Below are 13,020 nucleotides of genomic sequence, written 5' to 3' on the forward strand. Positions count from 1 at the left end.
CCAAAACCTCTTTGTCAAGTGAGACACTTGTGAGGTAAATTTTGCCGCGTTTTACGCATTTTCTTGCCCCCGTTGTTAAGTGAATCACGGAAGCTGATAAGCTAGTAACCTGGTCGTTAAGCGAATCCAGATTCCCCCTTGTCAGAAGGTCGCAAAAGGGGTTCACTTGAACCCGGGACCCGGCAACCGTCATAAATACGAGTCGGTTGCCAAGCGTCCGAATTTTGATCACGTGACCACGGGGAGGCTGCAACAGTCGTAAGTGTGAAACACTAATTCACTTTTTCCCGTGTCCTTGCAACTCTGAATAGTCACTGTAGGAATTGTCGTAAGTCGAGGACTACATGTTTCGCAATGTCCCTTCCTCCTCAGGATTTAACCTGCAGAGGTAGGGTGTCACTTAAGTCTTTTAAGAGCTTCCACCTCAACACACAAACACAACACAAGAGCGTTCCATTTGTGACAGTGCAAGCCCCTCCTTGCTGACTTCCTTCCTGTGTGGTTGTGTGTTCGCCGTCCTTTCTCTCTCTTCCTTGCCGCGCAAGGTGTGGGCCACACGAGGGCCGCGAAAGGGTGGTTCCAATCGAATACTTAAATAAAAATATTGATTTCTTTTTCACACAAATTTTCTTTTTTAATAATTTTTATTATTTAAACCAACAAAACAAAACAAAACATAACACACATATATACACAGTATATATTCCTCCCTTTTCTTAACAGCAATTTCGTAACAGTAATCTTCTATTATTTACATTTCCCCCCCTTATTCTTCTTTAGAATATTTGTCCTTGTTGCCCCATTATTTCTTATTTGCATTTTTCTTCCTTCATACATTATTATACACACATTTTCCACTTTTAACCTTTCCACATTTATTCTCTCTTATTTCTACTCTCCAGCCAGTCATACCACTTGTTCCATATTAAATAGTATTCTGTGTCTTCCTTTTCTTTTATCTCTTTTGTTAATTTGTCCATCTCAGCACAGTCCAGGATTTTCTTTATCACTTCTCATTTTTCCAGAACTGTTCGCACAAAATTCTTAGCAAGCTAGGCACCCGGCCGATTCCCGGAGGATAGCAATTATAGAATTAATTACAGAATTATTCATAATTCTCCTCCTTCCATTGTTTGGACAGTTGGCGTTGCTTCTGCCCTGTGAATTGACCTTTTTTTTTGGGTGTGTATGTGTGCTTGCGCAGGGTGTAGCAAAAAATGAAAAAAATATATATAATTGCAGCAGGAAATAATGATTTTTGGACTCCTTAGGGCTGGATCTGGCCTCCCTCCAGGTGTTTTATCTGCCAGGAATTCCAAAACGGGGAGGGCTGAAGGATTGGGAAGAAAAACAGGGCATCTTGTGTGCCCGAGTGCGTGCCCCGTCTTGCGCAAGGGGACGTTGCCCGAGGGGCTGTGCATTATGGGCCTGTGGCTGCATGTTTTCCGAATCGGCCTGCCCTTTTGCCTTTGTTTTGCAATCCGGTGGAGCAACTGGTAGAAGCGGCAGGTACGAAACCTGAGCCATTTTAAGATGGGTGGACTTCAACTCCCAGAAGGCCCCCAGCCAGACTTGAGGCCTGGGAAATTCTGGGTGTTGTAGTCCACCCATCTTCAAGGTGCCAAGTTTGAAAAACATGTTAATCGGTGGTGCCAAAACACCACTAAGCCATTTGATTTCAGGGGGTGTCATAAGCAGCCGGCTGGGGGATTCTGGGAAAATTCCAGGGAGTTCTGAGAGTTGCAGCTATTTTAAAATCAGTGGACTTCAACTCCCAGAATCCCTCAGCCAGCATTGCTGCCTGGAGTATTGTGGGAGTTGAAGTCCATCCATCTACACCCTAACCATTTGAAGATAACTGGACTTCAACTCCCAGAATTCCCCAGCTGGCATTGCTGCCTGAGGAATTCTGGGAGTTGAAGTCCACCCATCCACACCCTAATCCAGGGGTCTTCAAAGTTGGCCCTTTTATGACTTGTGGACTTCAACTCCCAGAATTCCTCAGCCACTTGGCCCTTTTATGACTTGGGGACTTCAACTCCCAGAATTCCTCAGCCACTTGGGCCTTTTATGAGTTGGGGACTTCAACTCCCAGAATTCCTCAGCCAGGCACGCTGGCTGAGGAATTCTGGGAGTTGAAATCCACAAGTCATAAAAGGGCCAAGTTTGAAGACCCCTGTCTTAAAGCATCCTGGTGAGGAATTCTGGGAGTTGAAGTCCACTAGTCATCAAAGGGCCAAGGTTGAAGACCCCTTGGACTTCAACTCCCAGAATGCCTCAGCTGGCATTGCTGCCTGGGGACTTCTGGGAGTTGAAGTCCCCTTGTTTTAAAACGGATAAGGTTCAAAACGAAGAAAAACAAAACACCCATTTTATTGAAGGGAATGTGCTTGCTTGTTTTTGACAATTCACCCCAAATGTGTCGGGGTCCCCCATTTCTCCGTGCTGCGAAATTAACCCGGGAATTCTGTTTTCCAGGGCGGCGAGGCCGATGGAAATGGAATGACCCCCGTTTTACTCCTGTCTGTCCTCACGGCCATCTTGGGATCCTTGCAATTCGGATACAACATCGGGGTGATCAATGCACCCCAAAAGGTACCCCGAGGGAGTTGGGGGGGTCCTGGGGCTGGGGGGGCCACAAAGTCAGTAGAGTCCATTTTGCAAGAAATTTCTCTGCCTGAGCAGGGGGTTGGACTAGATGACCTCCAAGGTCCCTTCCAACATTATTATTATTATTATTATTATTATTATTATTATTATTATTATTATTATTATTATTATTATTATTATTATTATTATTATTATTATTATTATTATTATTATTATTATTATTATTATTAAGTTAAGAGATCCTGAAATCGTTTCTGGGACCGAGGCCTAGTTTCTTAGTGGGTGGTGGGTGGGATTGACCGATGGATTATGTGGCATTAGGTCAGTGTCCCCTTTTAGTGACCACCTAGCTCACTCTGGGTCTTTCAGACGGGTGGATTTCGACTCCCGGAATTCCCCAGCCATCAAGGGTTTACCAGAATTCAGGGTGGATAAGAACCAATGTGGCTAGACTACCTTCAGCGCAGTTTTTGGATGGAGTAATAGATTTCTTAATAGATGGCGGGAATGCGGTAGATGTAATATACCTTGACTTCAGCAAAGTGCCTGGACAAGCTAAATTAATAAACAGCTAAATTAATAAACAAGCAACCCATGACAAGCTAAATTAATAAACAGGTTAAAAAAATGGGCTGGGCGGCATGATGACCCTTAAATGGGAAACAGATACGCCGGCTGGGGAATTCTGGGAGTTGAAGTCCACCCATCTTAAAGACTCTGAGGTTGAAAACACTTGAGTTAGTTGAATCTTCTCCAAGAAGACTTCAGAAATCGTGGGTGCTCCATCACCGGAGGTTTTTAAGAAGAGACTAGACAGTCACTTGTCTGGTATAGGTTCTCCTGCTTGAGCAGGGGGCTGGACTAGATGACCTCCAAGGTCCCTTCCAGTTCTATTCTATTCTATTCTATTCTATTTTTATTATTCTGTTTATATTCTAATTCTATTCCATTCCATTCCATTCCATTCTATTCTATTCTATTTTTATTATTCTGTTTCTATTCTAATTATAATTCCATTCCATTCTATTCTATTCTATTCTATTCTATTTTTATTATTCTGTTTCTATTCTAATTCTAATTCTATTCCATTCTATTCTATTCTGTTCTGTTCTATTCTATTCTATTCTATTCTATTTTTATTATTCTGTTTCTATTCTAATTCTAATTCTATTCCATTCTATTCTATTCTGTTCTGTTCTATTCTATTCTATTCTATTCTATTTTTATTATTCTGTTTCTATTCTAATTCTATTCCATTCTATTCTGTTCTGTTCTATTCTATTCTTTCTATTCTAATTCTATTCCATTCTATTCTGTTCTGTTCTATTCTATTCTGTTCTGTTCTGTTCTTTTCTGTTCTATTCTATTCTATTCTATTTTTATTATTCTGTTTCTATTCTAATTATAATTCTATTCCATTCTATTCCATTCCGTTCCGTTCCGTTCCATTCCATTCCATTCCATTCCATTCCATTCCATTCTATTCTATTCTATTCTATTCCATTCTATTCCATTCCATTCCATTCCATTCTATTTTTATTATTCTCTTTCTATTATAATTCTAATTCCATTCCATTCCATATTTTCTATTCTGTTCTGTTCTGTTCTCAGTTGTGGTCGTAAGTCGAGGACCCCTCCCCCTTGTTGCTTCTTTCCGTGAACTCTTTGTCTGGAGAGCTGCCCCTCTTGCACGCAACAGTTCAAATCCCACAGTGTGTGACAAAGGAAATATCAGACAATCGAGCTCCTTGGCTGCTCCTGGAAAGGAACGGAAAGCTGCAGGAAACCCTTATTGTTGTGATTTTGTTCCCAAAGGCACAACCAGCCGTGCTTTGTGGGTGTTGTAAATCTCCTAAAAACGAAAAAAGATCCGTTGCAGTCTTTGCGACAGGAAAAATATCTTAGGGGCTGAAGAGGGTGTTTATTTCAATAATTTTCTACAATGCCACCCCATCCTATTTCCGCACAGGTGGTCCTCGCCTTATGAACACAATGGGGCTCCCCAAAATTTATGTTAAGTAAAATTCTATAAATTCCACAGGGGAGAATGTATATTATGTAAGTAACCCTTGAGAGCGAGCAATTAAATTTCATTTTTAATGTGTGCCGTTGTGCCCACAGGAAAATAAATGAGAATAAAGGTTATCTAATCCTAATCTAATCTAATCTAATCTAATCTATGTATTCAAGATGGACAGCAATTAATATTTAGATGTTACTTATATGTAAGGGTGTAGATCTATATATATGTTGTATAAAGTATGTTTAAATATGTGTTTTGTATGTGTACGCTTTGAGAGCGAGCAACGAAATTTCATTTTTAATGTGTGCCATTGTGCCCACAGGAAAAAAAATGACAATAAGGGTAATCTAATCTAATCCAATCCAATCCAATCTAATCTATGTATTCAAGATGGACAAGGATTAATATTTAGATGATACTTATATGTAAGGGTGTAGGTCTATACATACATGGGCTAGATGACCTCCAAGGTCCCTTCCGAGTCTGTTATTCTCTTATTCTTTTTTTTCCTTCCTTCCTTCCTTCCTCCCTCCCTCCCTCCCTCCATCCCTTCTCCAACACTAGAAGTTTTTAAGAAGAGACTGGACAGTCTGAAGTAGTATAGGGTTTCCTGCCTGAACAGGGGGTTGGACTAGATGACCTCCGAGGTCCCTTCCAACTTTATTATTGTTGTTGTTGTTGTTGTTATTATTGTAGTAGTAGTAGTAGTAGTAGTAGTAGTAGTAGTAGTAGTAGTAGTTGTTGTTGTTGTTGTTATTATTATTATTATTATTATTATTATTATTATTATTATTATTATTATTATTATTATTATTATTATTATTATTATTATTATTATATTCCAGATCATCGAGCAGAACTACAATGCCACCTGGATGCACCGGCAGGGCGTGGCCAACGCCTCCTCCATCGACCCGGCCGTGCTCAACCTCCTGTGGTCCCTCTCCGTCTCCATCTTCTCCCTGGGGGGGATGCTCACCTCCTTCCTGGTGGGCGTGGTCTCCGAATGGCTGGGCAGGTGAGACCCCCCTCCCTCCCTCCCTCCCTCTGAGCATGGGCAGAGTGCGCTGCAACAGGGAAGAGATCAGGCCTAAGCAGCCGGAGCCCTGCGCGGATGGCAGAAGCTGGCAACTTTACAAATAATCCTCAACTTACGACTACTTGCTGGTAGTCCTCAATTTACGGCTACAAGCTGGCAGTCCTCAACTTATGACTACATGCTGGTAGTCCTTGATTTATGGCTACAAGCTGGCAGTCCTCAACTTATGACTACATGATGGTAATCCTTGATTTATGGCTACAAGCTGGTAGTCCTCAACTTATGACTACATGCTGGTAGTCCTCAATTTACGGCTACAAGCTGGCAGTCCTCAACTTATGACTACATGCTGGTAGTCCTTGATTTACGGCTACATGCTGGTAGTCCTCAACTTACGAGGTGCTGCATGTGGTCGTAAATATAAGCCAGTTGCTGGGTGCCCCAAATGCAAGCATGTGACCACAGGGTAATTCAGAAATGGGTGGTAAATACCTTCAGGCAGGGGAGGTGTCTGTCGTAGCTTTGAACAGACCCCAAGTGACCGGTCGTAAGCTGAGGACTGCCTTTTATTGCAGCCTTGTGCAAAACTTCCTTTTGAAAGGGGCTCACTTCACACGTGACGGGTGGTCCTCAACTTACGATGACCAGTGAGTCCAAAATTTCTGTGGCCAAGCCAGGTAGTTGTTAAGTAACTTTCACCCCGTTTGGTGACCTTTCTGGCTAGGGTCGTTGAGCGAATTGCGGCAGTTGTTAAGCGAGTCGCGCGGTCGTTAAGCGGACCCGGCTTTCCCCCCCCGCTTGACTTTGCTCTTCAGAAGGTCGCAAAAACGGGAGGCTGCGACCATCGTAAACGTGAGTCAGTTGTCGAGCGTCCAAATTTGGACCGCCGGGACGTCGTAAAGTGTGAAAAACAGCTTTAAGTCATCTCTTTCCATGCCGTTCCAACCTTGAACGGTCACTAAATGAAGCGTTGTAAGTGGAGGACTGCCTGTAGGGAGATATTTCCTATGGCTCTGCGGCTGTGGCGGGAACCAGCCCTGAACTGGGTTTAATCCCAGATTAATGGGTGGTCACAACACGGTCTGATCGGGGTTTGGTTTGGAAAGGGAGGAGGGACCCCCGCCCCAGTTGGGTGCAGGCTGCCCCCCCCGAGAGAGCTTCTTTGTCCATACCGGGGGGTGGGTCTCTTCTGCTTCCAGGAAGAGAGCCATGATCGTCAACAACGGCCTGGCCTTCCTCGGCGGTGGCTTGATGGGGCTGGCCAAGCTGGGCAAATCGTACGAGATGATGATCTTCGGCCGGTTTGTGATCGGGGCTTTCTCAGGTACGGGGTGGGAGGTGGGACAGGCTCACGGGGGGGGGAGAATGAAGGGGGAGGCGGGCTTTCCCGCCCGTCGGACCGAGGGTCCAGCAGGGGAAAGGGAGCCCACAGGAGGAGATTTTAGGGGGGGGACTAGAACTCACCGTCTCCTAGCGATTGGCTCAGTCACCAGATGGCTTTTATGCCTAAGGCAGGACTAGAACTCACCGTCTCCTGACGATTGGCCCAAAGTCACCCAGCTGGCTTTCATGTCTAAGGTGGAACTAGAACTCACTGTCTCCTGGCGATAACCAAGTTGGTTATCATGGCTAAAATGGGACTAGACCTCCCTGTCTCCTGATGATTGAGCTAAAGTCACCCAGTCAGCTTTCATGCTTAAGGTGAGACTAGAACTCACGTCTCCTGGTGACTGGCCCAAAGTCACCCAGCCGGCTTTTATATAGGACTAGAACTCACTATTTCAATGACACCGAATCAGCCTTGACTAAAATGATATCTGAGTGCAATCAAGGAATGAATGAATGAATAAACGAACGAATGAACGAATGAACGAACGAATGAACGAACGAACGAATGAATGAATGAATGAATGAATGAATGAATGAACGAACAAGTGAATATCGTCCCAATCAACCAACTTTCCAATCAGCCAAGCCACTTACCTATTTATCTACACTATGAGAAGGTGGAGAAAAATACCCTAAGGTCAAAAGGAGACAGGCTGTTTGGGGGGGGGGGCTTAGGAGAGGTTGAGCGAACCCAAGATGACCCTCAATTTGGCAAGTCCTTCCTGTCGAACCTCCATGTTCAGGAGCAGCATGCCTCTATGCTGGGCCAGTGATGGTTTTTCAAGATCGTTGTTTTTTTTTTCGGAGAGGAAGCCCTTCCGTGGATTCCTCCTTTGGGTAGACGCAATGTAGCAGTCTCATTCACACACACGCACACACACACACACACACACACACACACACAAACACACCTTTCTCCCTCTCTCTGTTGCCAGGATTTGCCTCTGGGCTTGTCCCCATGTATGTGGGGGAGATCGCCCCCACCAAGCTTCGGGGGGCCTTGGGGACCCTGAACCAGCTGGCCATTGTCATCGGGATCCTATTTGCCCAGGTAAGTGGCCTATGGTTGAGATTTTTTTGGGGTGGGGTGGGTTCCATGGAGGGGGTCAGGTCAAAGAGGGCTCGGCACCGAGGGGGGGGGGAAAGCTGGCCTTGACTTGCCCTGACTTGGGACGAAAATGTGGGGTTCCGCCTCGTGTGATAAGGGCAGGGGTCTTCCAACTGGGCCCTTTGATGACTTCTGGACTCCAACTCCCAGAATTCCTCAGCCAGGCAGCGCCTTCAAACTCAGAAAGCACCAAGGACCCCTCATTCCTCCTCCTCCTCCTCCTCCTCCTCGCCACAAACCCCCTCCCTCCTAGCACTGATGCTGTTCCCTAGTTGGGTCATGAGATGTCTGCAAGAAAAACCATCCAGCTCATAGAGCACCAGGGACCCCACAGTCCTTTTCCTCCTCTTCCTCCTCCTCCTCCTCCTCCTCTTCCTCCTCCTCCTCCTCCTCCTCCCTTCTAGTATTGATGATATTACCTACCAGTAGTTGGGTCATGAAACAACCAAGCTCAGAGAGCATCAAGGACCCCATAGTTGTCCTCCTCCTCCTCCTCCTCCTCCTCCTCCTCCTCCTCCCTTCTAGTACTGATGATGTTACCTAGTTGGGTCATGAAACAACCCAGAGCACCAAGGACCCCTCCTTTCAACCGTGAGTTACAAATATTCTCCTTTAGGCACCGATATTCAGCTTGCGTCTTCCCGTTGATTGCGCGTCAGTCTTGAACGAGCCGCTTTCCCCCCCTGCCACAGGTGTGCGGCCTGGAGACCCTGCTGGGCAATGAGACCTACTGGCCGCTCTTGATGGGCATCACCGTGGTGCCCTCCATCCTGCAGCTGCTGCTCTTCCCTTTCTGCCCGGAGAGCCCGCGCTACCTGTACATCGTCCGAAACAAGGAGTCCAAGGCCAAAGAGAGTGAGTACCGATTGTCCTCCCCACGGACGAGGCCAAAACGTCCGTTGCAATGTGAGACAGTGGTGAATTCTGCTCATGATCTGGGGCACTCTTGTGCGATATGCACTCCGGACTTAGCATTTAGCCAACCAAAATGACTAAAAGTCTTTGGAAGAGGGTTAGTCAGCAGCCAGCTTGGAGACCCCTGAGTTAGACATAAGTCTTCTGATCTGTTTCTTCCTTCTCTCACCTTCTCACGGGTGACCTTATTTATGGATCCACCAATGGAATCTTGTCCATCCCCCCCCCCCCGCAATCCATTACCCTCCAGGTGCATGGAGCTTACAACTCCTCAAATCTCTGAGCTAACACCTCAAGGGATGCTGGGAATTGCAGTCCTAGTACTGCAGCAAGGAGTGGGATGTGGCTTCAAGTCAACCCAAAGGTTGTCCATCGCTCTCCTCCCATCCCGTCTTTCCACCGTTCCTTTGTTGTTGTTGTTAGTTGCGAAATCTTGTCCGACCCATCGTGACCCCACGGACAACGTTCCTCCAGGCCTTCCTGTCCTCTACCATCTTCTGGAGTCCATTGAAGCTCACGCCTCCTGCTTCAGTGACTCCATCCAGCCACCTCATTATTCTCTGTCGTCCCCTTCTTCTCTTGCCCTCCATCTTTCCCAGCATCAGGCCCTTCTCCAGGGAGTCCTTCCTTCTCATTAGGTGGCCAAAGTACTTGAGTTTCAACCTCAGGATCTGGCCTTCTAAGGAGCAGTCGGGGTTGATCTCCTCTAGGACCGACCGGTTGGATCGCCTTGCAGTCCAGGGGACTCACAGGAGTCTTCTCCAGCACCAGAGTCCAAAGGCCTCCGTTCTTTGGCGCTCAGCCTTTCTTACGGTCCAACTTTCACAGCCGTACATTGCCACTGGGAAAACCGTTCCTGGGGTTCCCTATCCTTCCTACCCTAACCCACCCCATTGGGCGGCGCTCCCCCCCTTGCTCACGTCCACGGGTTCCCCCCCCGTAGGTCTCAAGCGGCTCACCGGCTGTCAGGACGTGAGTGCCGCGTTGACAGAGATGAAGGAGGAGAAGCGGCGGATGGACATGGAACACAAGGTCTCCATCCTCCAGCTGTTCCGTTCCCGCATTTACCGCCAGCCGCTCTTGATCGCCGTGGTCCTGCAGCTCTCCCAACAGCTGTCGGGCATCAACGCGGTGAGTGGGACATCAACGCGGTGAGGAAGGGAGGGAGGGCAAAAGGGGGGCCGGGCCAGGGGACCCCCCCTCAAAGAACCAGGAAGAACCTTCGCCGTTCCTCTTTAGGTCTTCTACTACTCAACTGACATCTTGACCAAAGCCGGTTTGGAACAGCCCATCTACGCGACCATCGGGACGGGCGTGGTAAACACCATCTTCACCATCATTTCGGTAAGAGGTCCTGCCTCACCCCGACCCTCTGGGGGGGGTCCCCAAGAGCAGGAGTCTCCAGACCAGGTCACTTTTAAGAGCGGTGGACTTCAACTCCCAGAATTCCCTAGCAATTCCCCAACAATTAACCAGTGGAACCACCTGCCTCCGGAAGCGGTGAAGGCTCCAACACTGGAAGTTTTTAAGAAGAGACTGGACAGCCATTTGTCCGAAATGGTATAGGGTTTCCTGCCTGAACAGGGGGTTGGACTAGATGACCCCCAAGGTCCCTTCCAACTTTATTATTATTATTATTATTATTATTATTATTATTATTATTATTATTATTATTAAGCATGGCTGGTGGATAAGAGCAAATGTGGTTAAGCTCCTTTTATCGCGTTTTTTATTTTTTTGGATAGGGTGACTTTCTTAATAGATGGTGGGTAGGAGGTGAACATAATATAACTTGACTTCAGCAAAGTGGGGAAAAAAGAGAATATGGCTGGGGGATTCTGGGAGTTGAAGTCCATCAATGGTAAACTCTGCTATCCATAATTTGCTCCAGAAATTGAAATAAAAATTGAAATAAAAGAATAACAGAGTTGGGAGGGACCTTGGAGGTCCCCTAGTCCAACCCCCTACTCAATTTGCTATAAAACGTGAAATCTGCTTTCAAATAATTTGCTCCAGAAATCGAAATAACAGAATAAAAGAATAACAGCGTCGGAAGGGACCTCGGAGGTCTTCTAGTCCAACCCCCTATTCAATTTGCTATAAAACCTGAACTTTGCTATCAAATAATTTGCTCCAGAAATTGAAATAAAAATTGAAATAAAAGACTAACAGAGTTGGGAGGGGTCCTCGGAGGTCTTCTAGTCCAACCCCTTGCTCAATTTGCAATAAAAAATGAACTCTGCCATCCATAATTTGCTCCAGAAATTGATATAACAGAATAAAAGAATAACAGAGTCGGAAGGGACCTCGGAGGTCTTCTAGTCCAACCCCCTACTCAATTTGCTATAAGAATCGAAATTTGCTATCCATAAGTTGCTATAGATATCAAACAGCTCTTAGGATCGCTCACCTGACCCTCCCTGCTCCCTCCAGGGAAGATTCTCGACGCCTTTTTCTCACCTGTTTGCTCCCTTCCAGGTGTTCCTGGTCGAGCGGGCGGGAAGACGGACGCTACACCTGGTGGGCTTATTCGGGATGGGCATCTGTGCCCTTTTGATGATGACCTCCCTCCTCCTCCTGGTGAGTAACTGGACCAAGGGTGCCTTTCTTGAGGGCTGGAATTCGCTGCAAAGTCAGTCACATCTGGTGGCGGTGAGTTCCACCGTCCCTTAATCCGAACCAGCAGGGATCCCATTTCCTTTTGCGAGGCGGGAAAATCCACTCCAGCGGGTCACCGAAAGGGCCCTTTTTCACCGCAGCGACCTTAAGATACGCTCACCGCCCACCCCCAATTTTCTGTCGCTCAGCGAGACACGTCGTTAAGTGAGTTTCGCCCCGTTGGGCAATTTTTCTGAACGAAACCCCTGCCGTCGTTTCGCTAGTCACCCGGTCGTTAAGCGAACCCGGGTCTCCCCCCGCTGACTTGGCTGGTCAGACGGTCGCAAAAGGGGGATCGCGTGAATACGACCGTCGTAAATACGAGTCGCTTGCCGAGCGACCCGAATTTGGATCGCCTGACCGCGGGGACGCTGCGACAGTTGTTGAGTGTGAAAATCGGTTGCAAGTCCCTTTTTTTTTCAGCGCCGTTGATAAGCTCGGTCACTAAACGAACGGTTGTAAACCGAGGACCGGCGCGTTCGGGACTTTTGCCAGCCAGAAAAATCCGCTCAGAAAAATCTTGTCTCCCCTCCTTGGCAGAAAAGTGTTGCCTGGATGGGTTACCTGAGCATGGTGGCTATTTTCGCCTTCGTGGCTTTCTTCGAGATCGGGCCGGGCCCCATCCCGTGGTTCATTGTGGCCGAGCTGTTCAGCCAGGGGCCCCGTCCGGCCGCCATGGCGGTGGCCGGCTTTGCCAACTGGACTAGCAACTTCATCGTGGGCATGAGTTTCCCCTCCATCCAGGTGAGTCTGAGGCCGCGGGAAGGCCGTATTTTTAGTCCCTGCTCTCCGGCGTCGACCGATGGCACGTAAAGAAGCTTTTAGCCGTCGGCTGATTGTCCAAATGGCATAGCAGGAAAGGAGAGAGGGAGGAGGAAGGAAGAGGAAAACAAAAATCTCAGAGATCTAAGTCTGAGATGGTATAGGGGGCTGGACTAGAAGACCTCCAAGGTCCCTTCCAGCTTCTATTCTATTCTATTCTATTCTATTCTACTCTACTCTACTCTATTATTCTATTCTGAATTCTATTCTATTCTATTTTATTCTATTCTATTTTATTCTATTATGAATTCTATTCTATTCTATTTTCTATTCCATTCCATTCTATTATTCTATTCTATTTTATTATTCTATTCTATTATGAATTCTATTCTATTCTATTTTCTATTCTATTTTCTATTCTATTCTTCTATTCTATTTTCTATTCTATTCTATTCTATTATTATGAATTCTATTCTATTCTATTTTCTATTCTATTCTATTCTATTCTATTCTATT

The 13,020-nt window shown here is 46.5% G+C and overlaps 1 protein-coding gene across 1 annotated transcript in view; it reads left to right on the plus strand.

The window, feature by feature from the left end:
- The first annotated feature begins 1,422 nt into the window (after positions 1 to 1,422).
- Positions 1,423 to 13,020, plus strand: part of SLC2A4 (solute carrier family 2 member 4) — a 12,030-nt gene continuing 432 nt past the window's right edge. Inside the window, exons 1-10 of the mRNA XM_015828227.2 lie at positions 1,423 to 1,440; positions 2,479 to 2,595; positions 5,479 to 5,651; positions 6,872 to 6,996; positions 7,997 to 8,112; positions 8,862 to 9,024; positions 10,028 to 10,215; positions 10,324 to 10,428; positions 11,563 to 11,664; positions 12,283 to 12,486. Of these exons, the coding sequence (XP_015683713.2) occupies positions 1,423 to 1,440; positions 2,479 to 2,595; positions 5,479 to 5,651; positions 6,872 to 6,996; positions 7,997 to 8,112; positions 8,862 to 9,024; positions 10,028 to 10,215; positions 10,324 to 10,428; positions 11,563 to 11,664; positions 12,283 to 12,486 (1,311 nt within the window). The remainder of the gene's footprint in view (positions 1,441 to 2,478; positions 2,596 to 5,478; positions 5,652 to 6,871; positions 6,997 to 7,996; positions 8,113 to 8,861; positions 9,025 to 10,027; positions 10,216 to 10,323; positions 10,429 to 11,562; positions 11,665 to 12,282; positions 12,487 to 13,020) is intronic.

The sequence above is a fragment of the Protobothrops mucrosquamatus genome, unplaced genomic scaffold (assembly GCF_001527695.2).
Source record: "Protobothrops mucrosquamatus isolate PMUCROS unplaced genomic scaffold, P.Mucros_1.0 scaffold4341, whole genome shotgun sequence".
NCBI lineage: Eukaryota > Metazoa > Chordata > Lepidosauria > Squamata > Viperidae > Protobothrops > Protobothrops mucrosquamatus.